Raw genomic sequence first — 27,379 nt, forward strand, 5'->3', positions numbered from 1 at the left:
ATTTAATCGAACTAGTAATGCAACCCAAAGACACCAAATTTATTGTATATTTAAGACAAGGAGTGGATTAAAATTCTCACTTTAAAGATTTTAAATCATTTTTTTAGAAACACATCTGAACAGAGCTTGGCTTTTGGTTTAAAGTTACACAAAAAAATAGAAAATGTTCAATTGATACATTTAATTTATTAAAAATACAGGGTTAATTATAGGCTAGTGCCCAACCTGCAATATGTGAAAAATGTATACAAATTAGGATACTTAAATCTAAGTTATTAGAAATAAGTTCACATTATTACAGCTGTGATGGGGTTGAAAATAACAGTAAACATGTTTTTCTAAACCTCCAATCAGTTTGATAAGTTTAATTTGACTTTATTAATTGACCCTCCTGTATTATTATTTTTCAAAGCTTAATGCAAAAGGACTTTATATATTACCTCAGCTTATCCTTTTGTCTTTTCATACATTGAACCTTTTATCTTCAATTCTTAATTTCCCCATTACCATTTATTTTTTGTTCTTACATGGCAGGGATTTAGGCATCAATATATTTTAACATTGTCACTTTGGCTCTTACTGTAAAAAATGAGCTTAATTTCTAACTTTATCATAGATATACTTTATGTTAATAAATAAAGCAACCGTTAAACAGATTGTAAAATGTACCCCACGACTAGTCTGAGCCCTATAATGTAAACGGGACTAAATGAGATTTCAAATAGACAACAAAGCATTGTTATAATCCATGTGTAACCTCTTCTGTGCTGTACAAACAAGGGATGCATCTATATGCGTAACATATTTGAGATTTAAATCAATAAAATACGATAAAGTCACTATATGAGGCTTTTCGTGTTGTTTAGGTGTTGCAGGCTGGTTGCGCTGCGGTTCCTCTTTGGGGAGGTGAGAGCTGTCCGGTGCTGAAGGGGGAAGATGAGCTCAGCGCGCGCCGGGGGGCAGGTAACGTCAGCAGTCGGCCGGAGCAGGAAAAGACTCCATACACACACCCACCAAGTGTTTATCTGCGCTTAATCACTGATACACATCGACACACATGAATAATGGGCAGCTAATCAGCTCCGTGTGACTCAGCGCCGATTTTCTTCCGATTCCTGCGCGCCTCGGCAGCATCCCGCGCCCTCCGCTTGGCTTGAAATGGGATGATATGGGCTTTTTCATGTCGACGAAGATCGGAGGGATTCTTGCTTTTGCCTTGGGTAAGACAACACGAGCACCTCCGTGGGTTTTATTTAGGCTACGAGCCACTTTGGCTGCTTTGGTGGAGAAAACTGCCTTGCAGCTTTTTTTAAAATCCGAAATCTCTTTATCTCTGCATCTGAAATGTCACTGCTTGGATTGTCATCTTTATTTATCTCTATCGGCGTTGCATGGTGGTTATGGGAGTGCTGTACCGTGGCCAACTGCTTGAAGTACACCCATGCACGACACATACAGGGTGTCTATACTTAGGTGATAGTGTGCAAGCTATTGTGTGTGCAAAATACACAAAAAGAAAAAACACACAAGCTTTTAAGCTACATGTTTATTGAATACCACTTTTTTTTTATAGTCCTCTTATATTATGTTAGGCCTGTCATTTAAGTATTTTTGGCATTAACATTGCAATTAGCTCTGACCAGAGCATTGCACCCCATGTGGAAGGATTGTACTGGCGTCAGCAGTCAGGGCTATTCCCCTGGGAAACATCTGCTTCACTGCCCTTCTCCCATGATGTTTATCTGAAGTCAAGTTCAGATTGAACTTCACAGGTTACCAGAAATGTTAAAAAATTCCCTCGTTAATGTTCTTGATTTAATGAAAGAACACAACTAATAAAAAAATAATTGCAGTCTTGTGTGTGTGAAAAGTTGCATGAACACTGCTTTGAGCTATTACTGGAATTGGTCAAATATAACAAAACAAACATTTAAATGCTTGTTCTTTTGTTTGGGACAATGTAATGCAATTCAGAGGGCCAAACATCAGTTCTTATTGTAAAGACTTCATACCCTTTTTCTATTTGCAGTATTCCTCTCGCTGACAGTGTCAGGAGACCCTCTGACAGATGTTAAGTGTGAGAACATTTATAAAGACTTCTCTGACTGTGTGTTGGAGCTGGGAGACAGTATGGACAACTCGCAGGAGAACGTAACCAGTGAGAGCGGAGTGGCAGCAGTCTGCAGGTGAAAAAAGAACCTAATTTTGAATGTGTGTGTGTGTGTGTGTGTGTGTGTGTGTGAGCAGTAACCATTTTTACACATTAGCCATCATCTGGAGAATCTGTATGTTTTTCTTTACCCGGCACCCTGCTGATTTTAACCTGAGCAGATAAGAACAGAGCTTAGAGACAAACGGGTTGTGATGGGCTGGAATAATAGTAAAAAACTACTGATCAGCAGAATTGTGCAAATAATTGAATGTAAACAATAATTTAGACAGATACAGCATGAAATATGCATCTCCTGACAAAATACTGGAGAGAAAAAAGAGCAGATGCCATAATCTCTGAGGAAGAACAGAGAAATGAATGGTGCTGAGACACTGAGCCATTGTGCTAAATAATTTATGACTTTGCTGCAGCAGTAATGAAATTCCAGGGACTTTTTTGTCATTGTTACTGCACGCACCCCACAACCCCAGCTCTGTATATTTAAGACTAAGATTTACACACAGCCTTCTGTTAGACAAATTGACTTGTTACAGTATAATCTGTGATATTGTTTTACTATCTGATACCGTTGCCATGGTAATTAAAGTTCAGTTTGACTTACTTAAAGCCATCTGAGTGATACAATGTTGGCAGCTAACAACCAGTGCACATCTGGTTCAACTTTAGAGTGTAGGGCAGACAAATCAATAATCGGATGATCTTTTGTTTGCCACAGCCACTGGGAAGCTTTCCACACATGTGCCCTCACAGCGCTGTCCGACTGTGAGCAAGAAGTCAGCTCTATCTGGGAGACTCTGAGGCAGGACTCGAGGAAGATGCGCTTCCAGGGGAGTCTATTCGACTTGTGCAGCCCCAGCTCCTCTCCCAGTATAAGTTCACCCCTCAGTACCCTCATCCTGTCCCTTATAGGCATGCTGATCATGACTGGGTCCTCTGTATAGATGAGGGCTGAGGTGAGGAGGGATATCCCCTGGGTTCAGTCCTTCAGATATCAAACTTAAAGCCAAGGATTTAAATAGAACAAATGTTTTAATAAGGATTATTTTGACAGAGAGCCATGGAGGTTTGTGGTTCAGCCAATCAATATTTGCTGTGATGAATAATGTTTGAAATCTTCTCATATCCCTCAGCTTGATCCTCCCACATGTCGAGAAATTGACAGTGTATAGTAAAGGAAAATACATTTCCGTAATATAACTTATGAGTAAATATTGCAAATACTCCAAAGATTTGAGACAATCTCTTAGCAGAGTCCAATCAGACAGTAGTTCGACACCTGTGGCTCTGGGATACCAGTATAAAGTAGGTCACAGGGATTGGGCACAATACCATCAACACCTGCACAATTCAATGCAATCTAATGAAATAGCCATGCTAAGAGAATTTATTGTCATTATCATGTTCTGCAGGATTCAGACCTGACGTTTAAGAGCTGTGTATTTGTGGAGTAATTCATATTCTTCTTATATTTTAATACAGCAGGTGTTTATGTTTTTGTGCCCACACTTTATTGTGTATGGTTTTGTGATGATAGTTGACCGTAGAGTTCAACTTTTTAGGAGTTTGCTGAGGATATCTGTCCAATATTCAAAAATGTGTATGCTAAAATCAGTCAGTTAGTTTAGCCTTGCACATAGCTCACAAAGCTGCAACCTAGCCAATCAATATTTCACCAATTAAAAAAAAGAACCAAAAAAACAACAACACACAAATAGTCAATTTTACACTTAAGGGAGCTTTAAAGTAATGCATTTGAACTAGGCTAGGCTAAGCCATCGTGCTATCAAGTAGAAGACAGCACAAGAAAAAAACATCAGCATAGATCTAAGCAAATCTCAGCTCTCAGTCATTACAAAACTGCTTAAATATGTTAACTTATTCATCATGGTAAGGACCAAACGATGAGACAGAAGTAACAACATTTATCTGAAAGACTTAAACACACTGAATCCAGTGTCTAAACAAAAATACAATTTTAATTATAGGTGAGATGCCCCTTACATTTGTTTCAGAGTCTAGTAAATATTTGTGTAAGTGACAATCAAAGCCCATGTACACATTTGACCCCTTTTTAACCCCAACACTTCAGCCCGCTGTGGTTGATGTTGCTCAGCTGCTATAAAGACACCAAAAACTCACATTTAACTCTGCATCACATGATCACTTCTCCCACAGAGCCCCACGCATTGGTTCAATTTCATTCTTAATCAAACTTTGACCTGTAAACCTTTGTGTTGAAAGTGTGTATGTTTAGTGTCATGTCCCACTATGTCATATTCAGACAGACTACTCAGTGTGGATTTTTATCCAGAGATAAAAATACAGCTCAAAGTGTATGAAAAAATCTCCAGAATAATTATATTTTAATGCCTGCATATAGGTCTTCTAACACAGTATTTATTCAAACTTAAACATCTATAGTTTATCTCTCTAGTGAAGTCAAATGATATGCAACAGCAAACATAACAGCTGCCATAAAACACTAAACAATAGCTTATTTTGTAACATATACATACAACTGATTTTGTATCGAGCAATGTCAGATATAAAGCCATTCATTAATGGACTGCATAAATATGATGTCAAACTAAATAGATTCCAAGCTGTGCTGCTCCACTCATCTGTTTCATTCTGTTCATTCTGATTCATTAGGGGAATCTTTTGCTCTAATTTACTCAAATTTGACAAACGTTAAGCTTCCAAAGCAGCAATGAGCAAATGTTGTGAATCTCAATGAGAGAAAACAATTGAATGGGAGCTACAGTTTTAATAATTCTCACTCTTCCTCACATTACGCCAAGAAAACATTTGAGATATCACTATTTGTAATAGACTTTTATTTCATATGAAACTCTCGTGTAGGTTAAATTCACTTTATAAAAATCATTTACCTTTTCTGCAATATTCACCTTTAACTAGGAGCAAATTATCAACTATTGAGCAATAGCATTGTTTTGTCACTTTTTGTACCTTTTTTTTTTTCATTACTGATGCTAAAATGTGTTCTAAAAATGTGGATAAGTTTGTGGTCCTGAATATTTCCCTTTCCTCTATTTCACCACAAATGCATGCTCATGTTAGTGGCTTCAGAATATCAGTCTGTTGATTTTTTCCTTGGACAAAGTGTACAATGATATTGATCTGTGCATGAAGTTAGGCAAGCTCCTCAATATATGCAGATTTATTACCCACCCACTCTCCTACTTTACCCCCATTAGCATGTTTGTTCCAGTGGTATCTATTTATTTTTCTGTATCAGGAGTGGTTGCATTAAGTCATCCATTGTGTGTCTGGTGGTGAGAATACAACGATGTCCTCAAAGCATGAGCAATATATTGGATCACTTCTTACGAGAGGACTCATCCCTTTTTATGCTGTTAAGAAAGCATGAAAATGATTGTGTTATCATAAGTATTATTACAGCACAAGAATTGAATCCTAAAGACAGTTAACACATGGAGAGAACCTCTGAATGTAAAAAGGTCCAGTACCCATGTCTTTCTTCAGTTTCCTGACGGCAGAGCACTCTATTTACACGACTGTATAAAGCAATATATAGCAGAGTAATGTGTTTGTAATAATAAAGCACTATGTTAAAACATAACGTGTGTGTGTGTTTGAACAAACTAATGGCTAACAGGGTTGTGGATCACAAAGTTTTAAAATAGAAAAGCATTTAATCAATGCAGTAAGACATCATGCCGTTTCTCTCATTTACTACAGTTTCCTTTTTTTAGCCACCCCTGAAGCAAAGTGTTGGTAATGAGGATTGCAACCAGCACTTTTTTCTTTACTCGTTAGTACTCTCCCATCTGCTCCTCTCCACCTGGACACATAAGCAGAGGCCGTGGTGGGAGAAAATGAGGGATCAGGGCCCAGGGTGGAAAAGTTTCAAAGATCCGAAGACATTCCTGTAATGTTTCCCTCATTAGAGGACCCATCTTTGACGTCTAAAGCATAATGGCCAATTATTTTTATACCTACAGTTTCCAGACTGAGTTTATCACACACGTTTCCCTTCCAATCTATAATTATTTCTCGTGTTTTATTGAGGAACATAGTCACAAAATACCTGAATTATATAGTATAATTCCCCTCTGATGGTGCGGACACATTTAAATCTTAAGGGGGACAAAATATTTACACTGTGTTTGTGATGTTTTCCACATTATACAAAGTCAGAGTATTTATTCACATGAATAGGTCCATCTCAAGAGTTCTCTGAATTGAAATGAATTAAAAAAAAACAAAGTTAACGTTAAAGAATACTTAGATGGCATCGCAGGTCTAAACTTCAAAAGCAGTCATTGGTAGAAATGACCAAATGAGAGGAGACATTAGTTGAACACAATAGTCATTACTTTGAATATAACATGAAGGAAAAGCTCGATGTTATTAGTGATAAACAGTATGCTTATTGGTTTCCCTATAAAGAGTTAGATGAGAGGATCAATGCAACTCTCTTGCCTGTTTATTAAATATACCACCAGTGACACCCTACAAAGATAACAGAAAAAAAACTCCAGCATCAATACAGCTAACTGTTAACACAGTAAACCTGGTTTGACTGGTAATAAAGTGAAGTGCGAATAAAATTAAATGAAGTTGCTAAGAAACTAGGAAGTAACTGCACCCGCCAAGAAAATTACTTCCTGGAACACAATTCCTCTAAAAACTTTTTGTTCTTACAGTTTGGTCTTAATTGAATGAGATATAATGTGTGTTGATAAGTTAATAAGTAATAATGCTGTAGTGCATTTGAAAGATGTTCTGTAGCTCAGACTTCAGGGACTTGGTTTGGGAACCGGAGGGTCACTGGTTTAAGTCGCGGTATATATCAAGTATGGAATTGGAACTGGAACTGCCAAAATTACCCTTTAGCAAGGCACTGAACCGCCAACTGCTCGGGGTCCCTGAGCGGCCACCTCACTCTGATATCTCTCCATAAAAGGCATTCATTAAATGCATGTCCGTAGATCCTGTTTGTGCTAATAACAGAGTGAAAACTTGAATTTCCATCAAGATTTAAAAAAAGGATATATATATTTTAAAAAGAAATAATGGTGTGGATACTCAAATAAAACTCTCAGGAAACAAATCCTTGTATTCCCAGTAATGTCCAACCATTGTGTAACCTTTTCATTCCCAACACACATAACAAATAATGATGTACTTCAATTACAGAAGAAGAAGCCTGATGTTGTTTTTAAAGACACAGCAAAGTCCACACTATTGAAGCTGTAACAGTTTGATTTACCAGTCACCACACAGTATAAAAAGATTGTAGAATAATAAGCAGTCGATTTATACAAGGTTTAGAAAGCCATTCCTACACCAGAAAACTGAAACTGTTCCTGAAACCATCAGAGGTGCCCATCTCAGATCTTTCACATCACATCTCCACAAACAGCCAGTGTTTCAGAAACAAAGACGCAGCCTGCTGTCAGAACACAGCTGGTGGCTGACAAATGGTCCCCCAAGTGGGCCACCTTGTCTAAATAATACATCATGACATGAAGAGACAGAAGAAAACAACGCTTGCTGTGCAAAATGCTGTACACCCTTGACAAAGAAGCCCTCAATGAGCATTATGAGACTGAATGTACAGAATCTACAGATTCTGTTTAAAGAGGTCAAATAAGCCGGATTTGAAATGAAACCTAAATTAGAACTGTCTGAACACTGACAAACATTTAAGTTTAAATGCAGCTTTCAAACAAAATGATAAAGCTGAGAAAGGTTACATTGCTGAGATTACCTTTTAATGTTAAAGAGATGTAATCAAAGCATCCTATAACATGATGGTCATATTTGTTTGTCTACCCCTCCAGCTTGTAAATAAAGGAAACAATGTCAGTTGCTGAAATCTGTGACTCTCCAGTGTCTTTAAAGGAGAGTTGAAGATTTGGTCTTGTCACTAACTGTTTGTAGAAATGTGCACATAACTTGAAAAGTCAACATATTATACATCTTAAAATCAAGAAATGGGGTGCTTTTTAATGTAACTAAAATTAAAACAAAAAAGTTCAAGGACCGCTTTAAACTGCCATCCACTTTCCAAAGCATTAAAACGTATATTTTTATATGCTTCAGAGTTAATTATATCTAACATTAATACGATAGCGTTGAATAAATAGATCAGTCCGGTGTTTCACTTGAAGTGGAGATCGACCACAATCCAAAGTCTTCATCAACCGACATTCATGCTCCGCTTCTTCTGAAACTAGTAAAAAATTGTCCTCTGGGCAGGACCCTCCATCCGTCCACAGATTTTCAATTCAGTGTGATGTCAACTCATATTCATAGGTTAGATTTGGGTCCACTATTGACTGGAATGGCCCTGAGCTCGCTCCGCATACACAAGTACTCTCCAATGACAGCCATTAAGGCCATGCAGGCTACGTTGATGAGCCACCAGGAGAGGGCGGCTGGAAGGTGAGCATTGTAGATCCAGCAGCCGATCATGTGGAAGAAGTGCACGGTGACAGTGAAGTCCAAGCATTGTTTCCCTCGACGGACAAAGAACCACAGACCAAGTGCACTGTGAGAAAGTTAAGACAGAAAAGGTATGCATGTCAGTTAAAATTTGAGTGGATACAAAGATGACCATGCAAAGCGGGAAATGTTAAATAAGTGCAACATACCATATTTAGAGGAATTGTGTTCTTAAAATATAATAAATATCTTATTAATATTATTTACTCTAATGTAAGTCATAACACTTTTTAGATGTGAATGATAATATGAGGTACTTCAATGTTTGCATCATCTAATGCTTACAATCAGCCGTTCAGCAAGTGAGGTTAGAGCTAGGGATGCAACGTCCCGATCCTGGTTATCACATATCAGTCTGACACTTACTCATAGCTAGATCGAATCTTTGACAATGGGCTGATCCGTATAGTTCAGTTCTTTGCTTTTCATGCAGCAACTATGGCATTGTCATGTCATGTCTCTTAGAACTACGGTACAGTTTGCCATCATCACTGAAACAATTTTTCTGACGTGCTCTGTCTGACCCCTACAAGAAGGTATGAGAACACTTACCACATACCTGGAGCTCTGACTTCTACCTGTTCTCACATTTAACAGTAGACTAGACTCTTTTTACATATTTGACATAGAAATGTAGAATCTGTACACAGGAGTCAGGTTTTCCATCATGTGAATTGTTCTTCTGTTTGTCGTGTACACCAAAAGCCTCAGTATCAGAATCCAATAAGAGCTCTCATCTCTTTAGGTATACAGAGAAAATATGAAACAAAAGACTCACCAGGTGAGAGAGTTCAAGATGAATGCCATCATTGAGAGCCTACCCTGCATTGTTGCAAAGCCAAGAACCTGTCAAATTAGAGAAATGAAAAACATGCCATTTTAGGAGGGTTAAAATGTGCCACAAACATAGGTTACATGTTTACAGAGGCGAGGAGATCTTTAGCTTACCTCATAACTGAAGATCTGAGCCAGTGACCGACTAGATTGCACCAGACTGTCCACTCCAGCCAACCACAGGCCCAGGAAACTGTAGTAGATGCACTGCATCAACACAATCTGACACACAATAAGGACCGGGTCCCAGATGTAGCTTCGGAAGTTACTGGCCATTGTGGACTATTGTTACACCTACAGGCCAAAGGGATGTTATTAGCTGGCCCCGACAAGTACCAGCTGGTCCATCCAGTGTGACCCACCTTGATCACAAAGTCTGAGACACAAGAAGTAACAATTAATGAAAAGTGTTTCCTATTATTTTCAGTTTTAGTGTTGGTAAAGCTCATCATCAGTCGAATAACAACTACGTCATTGACAATGAAGGCAACTACCTTCCTGTGAAGTACATTATAAACCGCTCTTGGTCTTAACAATTTCAAATGAATGGTCAAATTTTGCTGCTGCGTGGGGAAGTAGTCTTTGGAAAAACCCAGAAAAGTTCCAGACCTGACCTCACAACAGGCTTTAAAAAAGGCTGTGTATAAAGACCATGTGATTAGTTTAGTTAGAATATAAAGTATTTATGGGCTTCTTCTCCCCCAGTCAGATGCTTACAATCATTGTCAATTGACTAAGAATCTGGAAACCTGTGATACTGTGAAACACACAGCTAATTTAACCTTTTTTTTATTTATTTGTATAGCAACAATTCATAACAAATGTTATCTCAAGACACTGAGCACCACCTTTCCAATACCTTAAAAAAAAAGAAGGATGTGAAGTGATGTTAAATGAACAACGATACACAATTTAAAAAGAAAAAAGAAAAAAGCTGTAACTGTTCAATCCAAGAAAAATAATGTTTTAATACAAATATTAACCCCTCTGTAATTTATCACAGTAAACTACAAGTTATCTGTATTACCTAGAGAGCTCAGTAACATGATAACAGAGAGGAGAAGGTTCCTGACAGTGAACAGAAAACACATGAAGGTTGGTTTAAACATCAACCTGTCGGTGATTATTTTATCTACGAGCCAATACGAGTTATTAGCCGTCTACAACCCACACTCAACAAACATCAACTCAAACCACTCTATGGCCTTTATTCACAATATACAGCTATGTTAACACTCAGATTTGACCGTGTGAGACAACACCGCAGTCCGTCTCACATCTACAGGTAAAGTCACAACAACACCGCAGTCCGTCTCACATCTACAGGTAAAGTCACAACAACACCGCAGTCCGTCTCACATCTACAGGTAAAGTCACAACAACACCGCAGTCCGTCTCACATCTACAGGTAAAGTCACAACAACACCGCAGGACCGAAAGTTACAGCATGCTGCTAGCACTGTTTACTACAGAGGAGCAGTGTCAACAAGACGTGGAGACAGATAATACCGACCTGAAAAAACTGCTTTAGAGATGTTTCAGATTGTCGTCTAAACGATTGTCCACTCGGTTTCTTTCTGTATTCAAAACTGCCATGAACTGGGCCTTATTATCGACTAGTTGAACCTTATTAACAACACGGAAGTGGCGGTGGAACACCCGGAAATAAAATGTCTTCTTCGTCTCTTAGTATTTTGGCGGCTCGCAAACGACTGAAAGGTGCATACCGCCACCTACTGTACAAGCGTGTAAAACACAGGTAAAACGTTTAGGGTATTTACAGCATAAACCCCGCCTCTGTCTTTAACCAGGTTTCTGGCTTCGAAACTAAAGTTGCAGCGCTTCAGCAGGATCTTTACTGTGGCCGAGGACTCCAGGGGGTAAGGACACTTTGCAACTAGTCTACTTTACAGAACATAGTCTAGTTAAGCTGACTCGCTGTCAGCCTTGAGCTAAAGAACAAACAAGAAAATAAAGTTTGTCAGTGAAGAGCGCCAGTAGTTTCCAACAGCTGTACTTTGTTCAATATGTCAAACATAACCTTTTAGCAAAGTAATTGTAATGAAAACGTCCTATCGTAATAGCCTATTATCGTGTGTGAAAGGAAGGGAAATAACTCTCACTGTGAATACAGATGCAATATGTATAAGAAATAATATCTCTCTTAAACTTAGACAAAAAAAATCAAAACCTCAAAAAGGCTTGGTCCGTGTGGGTTCTGCTTAATAGGCTTATCATAAAGGTCCACTTGCAAACCTCAAGAAATGTTCTTCTGAGACTTTAAATATGAAGACATTTTATTAGCTCGTAGGACTATCATTTAGTTCGTTCTTAAATACATCTATAATATTTTCAAAATAGCCCACATATAAATAAAGTTTTCCTGTTACATTATGGCCGGATGCTCATTGTGGTGGTCATCTGTTAATTTGAGTCCCCCTCTTAGCACCTTTACATCAACTGTACTTTGCACTGTACAGCTACTAAATCAGCTTCTTAAATGTGTTTAATATCAAACTCAATAGTTACCTGGAAAGTAGGCTTAAAGCTGGACAAAGTCTAGGGTTAATGTCTAACAGAGCATCAAATCTTAACTAGACAAAGCCTGGCAGCAGAGAGTGCAGTTTATGCTTTGGTCAGTTATAAGGTTTAATATTTGGCACCTTTGTTCACTAGAATAACTCATAGAATAGAATAGAAAGTTGATTTATAAAGCACATTTCATTACAGGTAAGTGCTTTACATTGAAGATAAAAATAAAAAAAACATAGGAATACAAGAGACAAAATAGCTGTCTCAACAATCATAATTATGATACAGAAAGTATTTCTTTGTGTATTTAAGTGTTAGATCTTTACATATCTATTTCTTAGGGTGGGTCCAGAAAAACATCACAATGTTCAGAGTACATGCGGTTGTGATATCAGTACTACAGAATGCAGTATTAAGGATGGTTCCATGTGTCAGAATATCCAAGAACCTGGCATGTTGTCGCCGCGCTGTGGGTAAGAATATTCTTTGCTCTTTATTGGGTTCCTTAAATGGGTTATTGAGAGTTTTTGCCTGTGTTGAGCAGTGTAATCTGCTTATTGACTCTGGGTAGATATAATTTATGATACTCACACAGGCTACAGCCACCGTTTTCCAAGGTGTGATTGTTATGTTTTTTCATTTCTTATATGATCATGGAAGACTGTTTGATTGCTCCCTTGTACTCATGCACTCCTGTAATTTGGTAAAGATTTAGTCAATAGATATCTTTAGTTTTTAACACTATTGTTTCTATGGACAACAAGAGGCAGTGTGCCACTTTTTTTTTTGATAGAGTTTTTAAAAAGCTTTTAATTCAGTTGATCTTTCTGTTGTCATTAAGACACTATGCAATGGGAAGATTACGGGTGACAGTAGCTCAGTCTGTAGGGACTTGAGTTGGGAACCGGAGGGTTGCCGGTTCAAGTCCCAAACCAAGGCACAGACCATGGCTTAAGATAAAATTAATGATTCAAAGTATGATTTACTACAAAGATATTCCCCTTACATATTGACTCTCATCTCTACCAATAAGGTTTGGTTTTCTGCACCATTCAAAACTCTGTTTTGAGATGTCTTTAGAATTCACTTAGTTGTTAATAAGTCAAAGTTCTTAAGCCAGTCACAGTTACATCTTTATTTATACAAGCACTTTAGATACCAATGTATAGCACAGTATCCCTAAAACAATCAAATATATCTTCTCAATTATTTTAATTGTGTTTTGATTATTAAACATATATCATCTTAAACAAGGACTGTTTTTGGTCAGATAATAGAACAATTGGTCAAAACTGGAGGGTTAGTGATTTGATGTTAAGGCCACTTGGTTAAAATGTTCCTTGAGCGATAAAAAGAATCCAAATTTGATCCCAATAGGCGTGTATGTTATGAGGTATATAACTGTCTGTGAATGCATGCATTTTCATAATTTGTGGAATGTAATGGCCTTGGTCAAGGTATGTTTTGGAAACCTATTTGAACCTGTTATTTGAATTTCTTTTGTTATACTTTAATGTGCACAAATATACTTTTAAACTTATAGGTGGAGTTCGTTGGAAAAGCAGCCACGGACTCGCCCCCCTATTGACAGCGTCGCCTGTTCGTGCCCTCATTGATGAAAAGATCAGTATTAAAGGAAGTTTCCTGCCCCCACACTGTGCTGTCACCCTGTGTGCCCGAATGCACTCTGAGGATGGTGACCTGTGGGAGTCATTTGCCCATTTTAACACAAAGGCAGATGGCACCTTCCACTGTGAGTCTCACTCGGTTATATTTTATTTGTGTTATTGCAAATTTACTGGAAGAAAACACAATAGTGTGATTACATGAACAAGGGTCCTGTTTACAACTGGTATCAACATGTGAGCTAGGTGATCCATTCACAAGTAGACAGCTCTGACAGTTCTAAAATGTATGAACTACATGTTCACATACTTAAGAAATTTAAAAAAAAAAAGATTTAAAAACTGCATAGCTTAGAAGTATTAAATTCAATGACAATGAAAAGCAGATGTGGGTAAAACTGACCCCTTTGTAATGATCACCCAAAATGCATGTTGATACTGAGTGTGATCAGGGCCACAGACATGTTTAGATTTATTTTACCAAAAGCAGTTGGTAACTTTTTCCCTCTTTGTTTCCTGAACAGTGACCAGGGATGATTCAGTTGGGGGTTCATATTTGGGCTGTGACCCAATGGGACTGTTCTGGGGTCTGCAGCCAGCTCCCGGAGAAAGAGAAGGATTAAGGCAGGTGATGAAAACAAGCTAACTGAGAGACAAAGACCACAAAGTGTGTGTTAGTAAACTATCTGCTGTCTCAAACACTTGTACATTGTGCATTAAATGGTGAACATTTCATTTAGATTGTGTAAAAATGTGCTGTTTATTATTTCTACAGGCTGAGGAAAAAAAGCGTAGAGACTCCGTACGTGGTGCGTATATCCTTGATGGAGGGCCACGTTTCCCCCCGTGAGGATCAGAGCACAGAACTGGCTGCATTAACCACTGAGCGCTGGTATATGGCACCGGGCGTAAGGAGAATAGAGATTCGGCAGAATGGACTAGTAGGAACATTGTTTTTACCGCCCGGTGAGTAAAAAATGTAATACATTCACATACAAATTTGAATGATGTTGTGTGAAGGGTGTGTCCACTGAACCGCACCCATTTTACTGATTTCCAGGGCGAGGACCATTTCCCGCCATGTTGGACCTTTGGGGAATAGGCGGAGGACTGGTGGAGTATCGCTCTGCCCTGTTTGCATCCAGGGGCTATGCTAGCTTGTCCCTCGCCTACTTTGGGCACAAAGACTTGCCAGGTCCTCAGAACCAAATGAATGTCGGTGATTCTTATTTCAAGGTACTATTCACCTCATGCTAAGTGCATTTGTGTACTTCTCACCTTTAAAATGTTCACATACAAATCAGTTAATTATTTTGAACCTAAAAAAATGTAAACTTTTGTGTTGATAGACTGCTTTCCAACTACTTCAAGATCACCATCAGGTCTGTGCCAACAGGATTGGGATCATTGGCACCTCCTTTGGAGTCTATCTCACTCTTCAACTTGCTACTCAGACCGGTGTCAAAGTATGTCAGAAAAGCCTCTCTGTCATCAATTTTCAAATCTACAGATTGATTAAAATCACTGCTGCATTTAAATAGACGTAACATGAAATATGCAACATGACTAGTAATAGAAAATTGTATTAGAGACGTACATTTTCAACACTTAAAGTTTTCTTTTTCAGCCATCTTGTTTGATTTGTATCAACGGCCCAGTAGGAAATGGCTTCAGGCACCAAGAAGCAGATTCAGATGGCATGGATGGAAGAGTACTCAGGTAAGTGGTAATTAAAGATGATAATTATTATATTTTACTATTTTCTTGTCTTAAAGATTAGCAATATGTTGTTTAATAACTTAATAATGTATCCTACCAATTGATTTTATTGTAAAAAAAATGTTTTTGCTTTGTTGACTTGTCCTTTAAGTTCAGTGAAATATTGGACTTGTGATGATCAAGGCAATGTCAGTTTTAAAATCTTCTCCTCGCCCGAAAACATGATCCCTGAGAGCAAAGTTAAGGTGATGTGAAAGACAGCCTCTTACGCCACTGAAGGCCCCACAACACAAAGACTGTACACACAAACACACACACACACACACACACACACACACACATATATACATGTTAAAAAAGATTAAATTTATATACATATCCATATTTCGGTGTCAGTGAGAGAAATTTTGTTTTGCAGGTAGAAGATGTGGCCTGTCCCTTGATGTACATAGAGGGTATGGATGACCTGAGCTTTTCAAGCAAAGAGAACGTGGACCTGGTAGATTTTCCTATTGTGCTGTATTTTAAAGCATAACCAATTATCATAGGCAGAAAGCATTTATTAAGTAGTCCTGGACCTTACTGTTTATACTATAAACTATAAGGTCCAGGACTTGTCCAGTAAGGTTTATAACTCTGTTATATTCCTCATCAGATTAAGGAGACCCTGGACACTGTGGGTAAATCCCATCTATTCACCCACCTGTCATACCCCGGTGCTGGTCACCTGATTGAACCTCCTTATGCACCAAATACAAGAATGTCGCTGTGGAGGGTAAAGCCAAATAAACGTGAGCCCCTGTCATAACATTTTCAATGTGAGGCTGTTTGTTGCAAGACAAAATATGTGCTATTACGGAAAGCAATAGAAAATGTGTTTTCTTTCTTCTGCAGTGTTTGTTCAGTGGGGAGGTCACCATGCACAACACGCTGCTGCACAAGCAGATTCCTGGAAGAAGATTCTGGATTTTATGGAAAAACATCTGAGATAGAAAAACACCCTAAATGTTACTTGGAAGTTCTGCATTTCTATGAGCAAGCTTTACATGCAGAAAAAAACAGCAAAAAAAAACACTAACTCTTTTGTCTCACATAGGGGTGCTGTTTGCTCTCTGTTACCCTGTAGCACTGTGGCAGCTGAATGGTTTTTACACAGACTCTTGATCTGGTTAACCACTTCCCCCTGTTTCCTGTTTGTCTCCTAGCTTTTAAGACTCTAATAACACCTCAAAATACCTTCCAAACATAAGCTGTAAAATTGAAAAGAAAGGGAGAGAGAGAGATATTGAGTTGTGACAATCAAAATATTGATGTAATCTGAGAAAAAACTTTTAAATACGATTTAAGTGCTATGATTATTTGCCCTTGCTTGTACCTATCAGATCTGTCTCGTGTCCGTAGGTGTTAAATTAACTGTGCTGAACTGCTGATTCAGAGGTGCAGGTATTCTGTGGGTGTCTGTCCTTGCGGTTTCCATTTGTTTAAATGACATTGTGTACTTGTAGTTAATGCAGAAACATTGTAAAACACTCTATGGTTACTTTATTGGGATCATCTTTACTAGTATATGTTTCTTTTCACATTTACATGTCATGTCTACTGAACCAACAATCTAATAAAGATCCATTGCTAAAGTTATTTGATGGACATTTTCTTCCTGTGATTCCTCCATTTTCTTATAATGTAATGTGTCTACATGCAAACTAATAGTTATGTGGCTTTGGGATGGAGTTCATGGCACGCTGAGGTCACCATAGCAATGAGGGTGATGAACTCTTTGAAGTCAATCTCCAGGTCTCCGTTCTGGTCGAGATCGGCAAAGAGCTCGTCAAGGGTTTCTTTCTCTTGGATTTTCTGTTGAGGAGGACAATTGAAGGGAAATACAAATTGGTCGAGTATTTTAGACATTTTTGTAAGCTGCACACGTGTCTTTGTTTGTGAATGTACATTGATAGTTATATGTAAAACATTTCCTTACCTGTGTTTAATCACAATACATCAAATCATTTTCTGTATTCGCTTTAAGCTCAGTCTGAGTAAGATTGGTCACATGCATGTGTAAGACGAGTTACATGAACAGAGATCAGTATTGACCTGACAACTTGCTTATAGATGGAGTTACCAACTTTAAAATCCATGGAGTTATGCACCGTTTCACACCTAATTTACCACAAATCACATTTGTATTATGGTGCACTAATGCCTCAAGTAGGCATGAGTAACAATCTTGAGTCAGTATAATAATTGTACAATTCTGCCGTAAACATGCCAGTTCTTATGCTTTTATATCTAAAACTTACCATAATGAAATGATTCATCTCATTGTTGATGAGCTCCTTCAGTTCTGCTTTCTTCAGGTTGCACTTGTGACCCGAGTATTTGTGAAAAATTTGGATGATAGCGATCATGCCGCTCTCAAGTTCTGACATATTTCCCATTGAGGCCTGCAACAGAGAGTTTAAGTCAGTCTCACATGCACACTCGTATGTTTGTCTTCTACATGAGTGTGTGATACATTTAACATTCAATTCACTGTAAATTAATGCATGTACATCATATTACATTATTTTCCACAAATAGATTAGAAATGTATACATAAACCTCCATCATTTCCCTTTCTTACCTCCATCCGAAGAAACTGCTCTGTCTTGTAAGGATCCTAAGTGCGACTGATGGCTCACCCAGCAGTGTGATGACTGCCTCGCCCTGTTCACTGAGGACACTAAACTGTATTGATGAACCACATGAAGGATTCTCATGTGCTACTTAATGGACGACTAATGGATGTCAGTGGTCAGAGACTTGACCAAAATGCATTTGCTCTTAAAATGTGTCATTAGACTGTGATTACCGTGTGTGTGTGTGTGTGTGTGTGTGTGTGTGTGTGTGTGTGCGTGTGTGCGTGTGTGCGTGCGTGCGTGTGTGTGCGTGTGTGTGTGTGTGTGTGTGTGCGCGCGCGCGTGCGTTTGTGTTGGGGTTTGCATGTTACACAAGTTGCATGAAAAGACCAGAAGTAGCAGGAAATTGTAGAGATTTCATTACCGTGTGCTACAAATACACAGATTGCACAGATTTTTGCACTTCATTTGTGTGAAGACATCAGTTAAAGTAAATATTGAGGAAAGCTCTTATTTGAAGACCTTAACTAAAACATGTATTGTAAGTCTTACAATAAAGGCCCATAACAGAAATATCCCATGAAACTTGTTCTCTACAGAGGCAGACAGACAAGACAGGAGAGAAGACTGACTGCCTTTTTCCCCCATTGTGATCTGTAAATGAAATAAACAATTATAATTATTACATTTGTCGTTGTTTGGGGAAGATGTGTTTCCTGACAATGAGTCACTGCCTTTTATAGAAACTCTGCCAGAAACAGCTCTAGAACCTGATTTTCACGTAGTTTTTCTCTAATAAACCTTTCCAAACAGTGTTTTTTTTCGTCGTCTAAACTGTCAACCTGTTTTTTTAGAACCATTTCCAAATAGGCCCTCACACATAAGCACACATCCGGGTTAAACCGCTCTGAGCTGACAGTGAGGTGGAGTAGACAGAACACCCAGTTATACCACATACTGTAGGTAAATGTTATGTTCTCCAAAACATGTCATTACAGGTCTAATTGGGTCTAAACAAGGTGACGCCTTTTTTCTTCAATGTTGCTTCTAGCTATGCAACAAATTTGATCTGAATCAGACTCACCCCTTAGTGGGAGTTAATCGCATGGAAACCCCCAATACCCATGGAAATGAGTAATTTCCCCTCTTTTTAACCCCCAAAAATTCCTGTTGATTTTACCATATATAGGTCAAAGTTTAACCCTAACCCATAGTCAAATGCCTACCAACATTTTGCATCGCCCTAAAATGATGTAGAAAAACTAGTTCATGTATTTGTTACTGCGGCTCTTTAACTGGTTGCTCCAGTAAGTAAGACTCTTCAGTTGGTCTAACATGCTGCAGCACGTAACTAGAAAAAGAGATTACATTTCTCCTATATTATTTTCTCTGCACTGACTCCATATAAAATCTAGAGTAGAATATATAATTTAAATCCGTCTTCTCTCTGACGAAGCTCTTAATGGTCAGCTGTATAAACCCTCTAGAATACTAAGTTCCCAGAATGCAGGCCTGTGTTTGGTATCCACTGTCTCTGAAACACTATTGGAGGTAGAGCCTTCAGTTATCGGGCCCCTCTCTTTTGGAATCATTTACCTGTCAGGTAAATGAGAGGCAGACACACTCTGTACTTTTAAGAGTTGGCTTAAAGCTTTCCTTTTTATAAAGCTGATCAAGGCTGGCTCAAGTATGGACCCACTCATGGTTATGCTGCTATATGCTTAGACTGCCAATGAGCTTCTCTTTCTCTCTCTCTTTCTCTCTTTCTCTCACTCTTTCTCTCTTTCTCTCACTCTTTCTCTCTTTCTCTCTCTCTTTCTCTCTCTCTTTCTCTCTTTCTCTCACTCTTTCTCTCTTTCTCTCTTTCTCTCACTCTTTCTCTCTTTCTCTCTCTCTTTCTCTCTCTCTTTCTCTCTTTCTCTCACTCTTTCTCTCTTTCTCTCTCTCTTTCTCTCACTCTTTCTCTCTTTCTCTCTTTCTCTCACTCTTTCTCTCTTTCTCTCTCTCTTTCTCTCACTCTCTTTCTCTCACTCTTTCTCTCTTTCTCTCACTCTTTCTCTCTTTCTCTCTCTCTTTCTCTCTTTCTCTCACTCTTTCTCTCTTTCTCTCACTCTTTCGCTCTTTCTCTCTCTCTTTCTCTCTCTCTTTCTCTCACTCTTTCTCTCTTTCTCTCTCTCTTTCTCTCTCTCTTTCTCTCTTTCTCTCACTCTTTCTCTCACTCTTTCTCTCTCTCTCTCTCTCACTCTTTCTCTCTCTCTCTCTCTCTCTCTCTCACTCACTCTCTGTATGCATTCACATCATATAACTGCACATCTGTAAATATTCAAGTGTCATTTAAGTTGCTAACCATATATTTTCCTGGGGTTCCTGAACTCTCTTATCTCATATGTTCCTCTGACAGTTGCTCAGATTTGCAAGGTTAACATTACATAAACCTTGAACTTGACACGACAACAATATTTTATGCATGCGTTATAATCAGAACGTGTATTTTAATTTAGAAAACAGGTTCACAAAACCTGTGTGTTTGAAAAAAAAAAAACCACACACATCATGTCACCTCCAGTGTTCCACATTTGTTTAAATCAAACTTTAGGTCCAAACTGAATCTGAAGCTTAAATTTCAGATTTTCACTTGAACGCGCCGCGGCCACATTTCCTGTTGTCTATACCTTATACTTGTGGGAGGAGCAGGGGAGGAGCCGTGTTCTCTGCTGGCTCGGCTTACGTGCCTGTCCATACCTTGAGTTTGGCGGCCTAGATGATAGAGGAGTGTCCGCCCTTCCTGCGATAGGAAACTGACGTAAATGCACCAGAGCAGAGGAATCTCGGGCTTAAATTAAGCGCGTTTTCACCACTTTTTTACTGAAACTACATGTCTTTTTACATTTTCGTTCCACAACGTAACCAGTTTTTGTTGCTTTAAAGCGGACAGTAAAAAAAAAAAAAAACAGCTGCCGAGAAGAACAGACGAGAGAAGAAAGAGCAGTGGATAACGTTGACCTGGGTTTGGTAAGGTTTCAGTCTTTCCACAGTGTTGTTATTGTGCTCTCAAGTTAAATTCCTTTGCCACACTATAAATGCTAAGCTAACATTTGTAAACCTGTTCACAGGAATGTTAATAGCCGTAAATGTCATAGAGATACATATGTTGTGTGTAGTTAGAGGTCAAAATACCTGGAGTAAAAATTACTTTGCATATTTTTCCATCCTCAGAAAACAAAGATGATGTAAGATTCCTCTAAAATTACTAATAGTACTCAGGAGTGTGTAGGTGGCACTCAGTAGCACACACTATAAATAAGTAGTCACACACCATGCTGTGATTTATGGTGTGTTTTTATTACACATTAACACACTAAAAGATTAAACATACCTATTTTGTCAAACAAAATGTATTTTTTATTTATTAATTTAGCACACAGGTGAGTCAGGAGAGGCCAAGAAGCTAACAGGCTTATACAAGGGAACTCACTTTTTAAGAGACAAATAAAAACAACAAAGCGATAAGAATTTCAAAAGAAAATGAAATATATACACATACACATACATACATACCTACCTACACACACATGCAATAAAAACGAAAAGAGTGACAATTAAACCCACTAGCATCAGCTAATCAATCAAATAGACAATAATCTTTCAATCAAACAAAGTATGGCAGACCTTTTGGATTAATACACGGAATTTGGGATTACTAGAGTCTATTTCTGTCTGGCATCTGACTTGCAGAGATAGCGATACTGTGCTGGATCACATGCAATACCCAAAACCACATCCCTCCCTTATATGATTGTCTTTTTCAGAAGTGCCCTGTTTTCATTTTGAGGCTATAATTAGCTCCGTATGTGCAAGTGTGACCCACCTCGCCTCTTTTTCACACACACACTGTTTCCATATGTGTGTCGACTAAACACTTCTCTGTTTCTGCTCTTCTGTTCAGTCATGGCTGATCTGCTGAGGCTGCTGCTCCGGGTGGCTGAGAAAGCGGCCAATGTGGCCCGGGTCTGTAGGCAGGAGGCTCAGCTTTTTCAGCTCCTCGTTCAAGAGAAGACTGGAGATGACAAGAACAAGAAGTTTGTCCAGGACTTCAAGACACTGGCAGACGTGGTGATCCAGGAAATGATCCGTCATGATGTTGGTGCACAGGTTCGGAGATGTCAGAGAGCAGTATGGTATGTCTGCTATGACCTGAAGCTGGTTTAGTTTAGGTTTTAATCATGTCCTGTCTATTTCTTTGTTTAGTTTCCTGAGATGGCTGATTTCATTCACGGAGAGGAGTCCAACAAGTTTGAGAACGGCCTTGGTAATAACTTTATAATTGACTTGCACTACATTGCAACAGTTTTCTACAAAGGCTGACATTGAAATTCACAGCTAAAGCAGGTTCTGGTCAAAAAGGAAAATGACAAAGATTGGGAACAGCTTTGGCACAGATATGGTTCAGCAGACTGAGAATGCTGCCTTGTTAAACATAACAGTAAAATAACAGAATCATCTCCTGCATCATTTTCCATATTATATGTTCTGTTTAATGCTGCTGCAGATACATCTGACATAGGACATCATTTTATACAATAAAACCCACCAACCAATCAGTCAGGTTGCCAGTAGGATATGATGTAAGTTGTAGACGTATGTTAGAATATGTTGAATGAAAGCTCTGTTAGTTTACTTCTGGATATTCTAGATGTTGCCGAAGATTGATAGTTTGATCAAAACACAAATCCCAAATTCTCATTCTAGTTCAATTGAGGTCGAACAGATTATGTATTCAATTTAGCTTAACCATCATTGGCAAACTGGACTCATTTACTGCTCCAGCTTTGTTAAAACCTCTAAACACACACACTCACCTTGAAGCTGACTATTATAACCTAATTTTTATCTGTTGAACACTGAGTCACTCATTTGGAACAGTTGGGTTGAAGCACTTTGAAGCCTTTATTGCGGTGATAAGGAGGGCGAGTGCTGCTCTTTTACTTGGTCCACATGGATTTTTCCACTAGCTGTCAGCTGAGCCCTCAGAGTGATAAACTCAAATAAAGAACCAGATAATAGAAACAAAAGAAAACAGAGTTACATACAAGGAAAGGGAAAGGAAATGAACCTCTTTGGAATGGTCTAAAATGTGGTACCTGTTATCAGCTCCTTCAAACTGACTTCTTTATTCTCTACTAAAACAAAGGCCTACACGACAACAACATATGCTAAGGTCGCCAATATAACCACTATTGTTTAAGAACAGCAAATGAGCGTGAGGTGCTAGTGGAGAAGGAACTACCAAAATATGTTAGCCATCATAGTTCTCCCATCACACACTTTAGTATCAGAGTTAAAGTAATCAATCTGGATGAAAAATACATTGATAAGAATGACTGTGAGGGCCCTGGATAATCTGAATTTACAGAAGCTATGGTCGAGACGGATGGTTAGGGTTCAGCTCCGGCACTTGGCACTCTGCTGTAAGTTATTGGACTCATACTGGTTTCCTACTTTATCCACTGACCTGTATCCAAAGCACAATGTCAGTAAGTGCAAACAAACCGTTGTGTCCAGACCTTTAGTCTGGACACAGCTGCAACTGTTAACTACTCTGCCACTTGTTGGTTATTACTGAGGTCCAGATTTTGGTATGGGAACGTTACGTCTCTATCCAAAAGAATATTGTTGTTGTTGCAGACTGTCGGAATAAGATCTCATATTAGTTCAAACGTGGCTTCGTAAGATTAAGAAGACAATTTAGTAAGAATATCATTTATAGTAGTTCAGAACGTAAACTTGACGTGATGATGTGCACTTGTACCTAATAGAGAGTGAATCATCTTTCATATAAAATAATCCGAACATAGAGCAAACACATTAATGTGTCACTGTCCAAACATCTTTGCCCTGTGTAAATATTTAAAGTCCTGTGTTGTCAAGCATTGAAATGAAGTCTCTGTTACACCAGGAGAGAGTGTGACGGTCACAGTGTGTGGCACAGAGCAGGAGACCGCCACGCTGCTCGCCACAGTGCTGGATGGCGATCACGTGGCAGCATCTCTGCTTGCTCGAGCGATCCACCAGGACCCAGCGACCATCGTCGCCAACACTGACAGTCTGAAGGTGCCCCTTAGCCCCTCCGAGCTCGGCATCTGGATTGACCCTATAGGTGAGAAACTGTGATCCTGAGGCTTTGTTTCAGCACCCTGCAGAGAGTAGAGCCTCTCTGACGACTGTTTGTTATGTGTTTATCATTAAGATGCCACCAGTCAGTACATAGAGGGCAGAGAGGAGGTGCTGGAGGAGGGACACCTCTTCCCTTCAGGTCTGCACTGCGCTCTGGTCCTCATCGGGGTTTTTCTACGGAACACTGGTGAGCCTGTCATGGGTGTCATCAACCAGCCGTTCAACCATAAAATCCCAGAAGGTGGAGGGTGAGTTGAAAAATGTTGTGTGGTTTTTAGAAACACAGAAACATTACCTCTTTAGGCCGGTTTAAACACTCAGACCACAGTCAGCCCATGTATCTATTGATATACAGTTTTATTGTTTTCTAAACAATGCAAGTGAAATAGACAGACAGACAGATTTGAGGCATCTTTAATTTAGTCTTGGAGTCACAAATCTTTTCTTTAAAATCATAATCAAATGTAAATAGAAACCTGATGACTTTAATTCATTAACTTGAAAATCTGAATCAATCCAGTTCAAGCTTCTGCCTTTACTGAGCTCTTCCAGTAAACATTTAAGTTACACTGATGTGTAACTAAACCATTTTATACGTTTATTATTGAGGTCACACACTCATGGCTTGTTTTATTGGACAAAATTAAATCAAGATGGTTTCTACTATCTTGTGAGTGTACCTGATCTAAATACCTTTCAACATAATGCAGTTCAAAAAATCATTATAACAAACTATGACCTTAATGATCAAACTTCCTATAAGATGCATTACAAAGTGTAAAGGAAGTGTTTGTAGATTAATTCTACATAATCATCGATGTCTTCTGTTCATCCGTCCTTTACAAATCTCCCATTTTTCTTTTCCTAAGTGTGAGTGTGTTTTTTTTCCCAGTATGAGTCAGACCTGCTACTCTTCATGTGAGATAAATCAGAGAACTGTGGCAAGTGTTTAGGTGACGATTTGACTTATTACCAGATGAACTTCCTGAACCTTGAGAAGAGCTTTGTTATCCAGGTTACTGCATGGCCATGTTGTCGTGTAAAAGCAGCTTTAACCAAAATGTTTTTGTAAAAGATTGTGAAGCCACCACTTATCATTTGCATCCACAGCTGGAGGGGGAGGCACTTCTGGGGGGTGTCCTATGGCAACGTAAACGTGTGCTCGGAGTCTCTGCCAGCAGCTGGATCAGGAGGGCGTCTGTCTGTGGTGCTGAGCTCCAGTGAGAAGCAGGTGGTGAAGGAAGCTCTGACGTCGCTGTGCGGCCCTGACAGGCTGATGTACGCCTCTGGAGCCGGATACAAGATCCTGTGTGTGATTCAGGGCCTGGCTGATGTTTACGTCCTGTCAGAGGGGAGCACCTTTAAGTGGGACTCCTGCGCCCCTCATGCCCTGCTCCGAGCCCTCGGTGGAGGGGTGGTGGACCTTCGTAAGAGTCTACAGTCGAGCTCCAAAGCACAGGATCAGCAGATAGAACTGACCTATCACCAGCCATACACTGAGTGTAAAGGAGCAAACCGCTGGGCCAACCATGGCGGCCTGGTGGCTTATAGAGACTGTTCTCAACTGTGCAGTGTCACAGGAGCTCTGAGAGGAAAGCTGTAGTCAGGGAGAGGTGGATATAATCAGTGCAAGATGAAATATTTTACTTTCAAGTAATCCTGTCTACTTTTTAAATTGATATATTTAAAAGTTGTGTATATTACAAAAGTCCTGCCTTCGTTAAATATCTTCAAACGGCTTCTTTATCAGCGGAGAGTACAAGTTATGGTTGGGTTGCATATTGAAAAAAGAAAAAACATAGAGCTAAATGTGGCTGAAACAGCATTTCTAATAAAAGTACACAGGACTTGTGGTTCCAGGAGCTAGGGCTGCGTGATATGACTTTAAATGTGATGTGTGCGTGTTCAATGGTCACATCGCAGGAGGACCGGGAGCATCAAGCAGATTACCTGAAGCACGTCATGCAGCTCCTTTTTTTTTTTGCCTTGATGTAGAAAACATAAAACTGACAATTTTCTCATCTTTTATAACTTTTCTATAAATAATAATGTCAGTCTGATATCACATTAGTGCATCTCTTTTGAAATGGTTTCTTTTACAGGACTGGACATGCAGTCTGAATGTTACTTTGAACGACATAAGAAATGGTGGACGACATCCGAGTAACTCAACTGCTACCAAGAAGTCCATGCTTTATTCAGAGGTCTAAGTGTGGTTAAAGTGGATATGTTAGTAGTAAAGAGACTTTAAAGTTCCAAATAATAAAAATTGTAAAAGCTCATTTTTAATTGCATATATGTCCCTGAAACACACAAATTATTTATCTGGTATAATGTTCAACATTTTTTGTAATATCACAAAATATATCGCAGAAAGAAAATATATTACAATTAAATTTTTTCCCAAAATCATGCAGCCATACTAAGAGCATTCTACCCAGTATATGGGGTAATCCTTTACCTCTGATATATTTATATCCACACATTTCCACATTGTGACCCCCCCAATAGTGCCATAACAAAGCCATCACGCCTTATTACTTGCACATTGCATCTCCAACAGTGTAATAGTGGTGTTCCAGTGTGAGGTTTGTCATCGTGTTTTTATGGTGTTGCAAACAAGGCATAACAGGGCCGTAAATATCCCGCCTTGAATTGGCAGTATGAAAGTACCAGCCGAGGTCTGAAAACCTGATCGAGAAAATTAGTGTGCTGACTTAGGAAGGACTCTTCTGAATGCTGTCAGAGTACTGGACCAATCAGAATAGGTTCTTTGCTCTAAAACAAAAAGTCACATTATTTTATGAAGTATTCTCTTTCCAGCAGGGACCTTTAAGCATCTCAAATGAATTCCATGGACCTCTATAAAGACCCCGGTCCCTGCCGTGGAAATGCACTGAGAACCAGCCAAACTCCCTGGTTCCTGGGTAAAAGGTCCCGCAATGGAAAAGCAGCATTAAATGAATTATTCAGGAACAATAAAGAAACAAGAGTGCTCTGATGTAACTAGAAATATTTTTTGAAACAAGAGAAGACCATCACTGGTACTGATTTTCAATTTAAAAAAAGAGACGCCTGTCTTGCTGATCTAGTTTTAAAATATCGAAAGCTTTGCGTCTTTTTAAAAAAAAGAAACAATATTTATGTCCCCAATATAGTGAACATTGTAAATCAGTGTATTTATGTTGAAGTGGGTGTGCATCAAGGGG

General features: G+C 38.9%; 5 protein-coding genes across 5 annotated transcripts; 3 read left to right on the top strand and 2 right to left on the bottom strand.

Annotated features, from left to right (window-relative positions):
• Window positions 1-884: 884 nt before the first annotated feature.
• Window positions 885-5,777, top strand: LOC109990306 (neuritin-like). The gene is made up of 3 exons (XM_020642395.3): window positions 885-1,220; window positions 2,030-2,186; window positions 2,889-5,777. Exons 1-3 carry the CDS (start codon window positions 1,169-1,171, stop codon window positions 3,112-3,114), a joined length of 435 nt encoding a protein of 144 aa, XP_020498051.1. The 5' UTR covers window positions 885-1,168; the 3' UTR covers window positions 3,115-5,777.
• A 422-nt stretch (window positions 5,778-6,199) lies between these two features.
• Window positions 6,200-11,167, bottom strand: sys1 (SYS1 golgi trafficking protein). Its single transcript, XM_020642394.3, has 4 exons — window positions 11,016-11,167; window positions 9,617-9,878; window positions 9,447-9,514; window positions 6,200-8,714 (listed from the first exon to the last, which is right to left on the bottom strand). The coding sequence occupies exons 2-4, from the start codon at window positions 9,776-9,778 to the stop codon at window positions 8,474-8,476; spliced, it is 471 nt and encodes a 156-aa protein (XP_020498050.1). The 5' UTR covers window positions 9,779-9,878; window positions 11,016-11,167; the 3' UTR covers window positions 6,200-8,473.
• A 96-nt stretch (window positions 11,168-11,263) lies between these two features.
• LOC109990269 (peroxisomal succinyl-coenzyme A thioesterase) lies at window positions 11,264-17,016 on the top strand. Its single transcript, XM_020642325.3, has 12 exons — window positions 11,264-11,382; window positions 12,376-12,507; window positions 13,578-13,787; window positions 14,184-14,283; window positions 14,435-14,625; window positions 14,720-14,895; window positions 15,009-15,125; window positions 15,287-15,378; window positions 15,530-15,623; window positions 15,797-15,877; window positions 16,034-16,169; window positions 16,273-17,016. The coding sequence occupies exons 2-12, from the start codon at window positions 12,399-12,401 to the stop codon at window positions 16,368-16,370; spliced, it is 1,404 nt and encodes a 467-aa protein (XP_020497981.2). The 5' UTR covers window positions 11,264-11,382; window positions 12,376-12,398; the 3' UTR covers window positions 16,371-17,016.
• Window positions 16,904-18,152, bottom strand: LOC109990270 (protein S100-B). The gene is made up of 3 exons (XM_020642326.3): window positions 18,002-18,152; window positions 17,679-17,822; window positions 16,904-17,232 (listed from the first exon to the last, which is right to left on the bottom strand). Exons 1-3 carry the CDS (start codon window positions 18,005-18,007, stop codon window positions 17,089-17,091), a joined length of 294 nt encoding a protein of 97 aa, XP_020497982.1. The 5' UTR covers window positions 18,008-18,152; the 3' UTR covers window positions 16,904-17,088.
• A 2,581-nt stretch (window positions 18,153-20,733) lies between these two features.
• inpp1 (inositol polyphosphate-1-phosphatase) lies at window positions 20,734-26,452 on the top strand. Its single transcript, XM_020642481.3, has 6 exons — window positions 20,734-21,008; window positions 21,943-22,148; window positions 22,245-22,305; window positions 23,953-24,153; window positions 24,244-24,418; window positions 25,281-26,452. The coding sequence occupies exons 2-6, from the start codon at window positions 21,945-21,947 to the stop codon at window positions 25,771-25,773; spliced, it is 1,134 nt and encodes a 377-aa protein (XP_020498137.1). The 5' UTR covers window positions 20,734-21,008; window positions 21,943-21,944; the 3' UTR covers window positions 25,774-26,452.
• The last annotated feature ends 927 nt before the right edge of the window (window positions 26,453-27,379 follow it).

Source organism: Labrus bergylta, chromosome 5 (genome assembly GCF_963930695.1).
Source record: "Labrus bergylta chromosome 5, fLabBer1.1, whole genome shotgun sequence".
Lineage (NCBI taxonomy): Eukaryota > Metazoa > Chordata > Actinopteri > Labriformes > Labridae > Labrus > Labrus bergylta.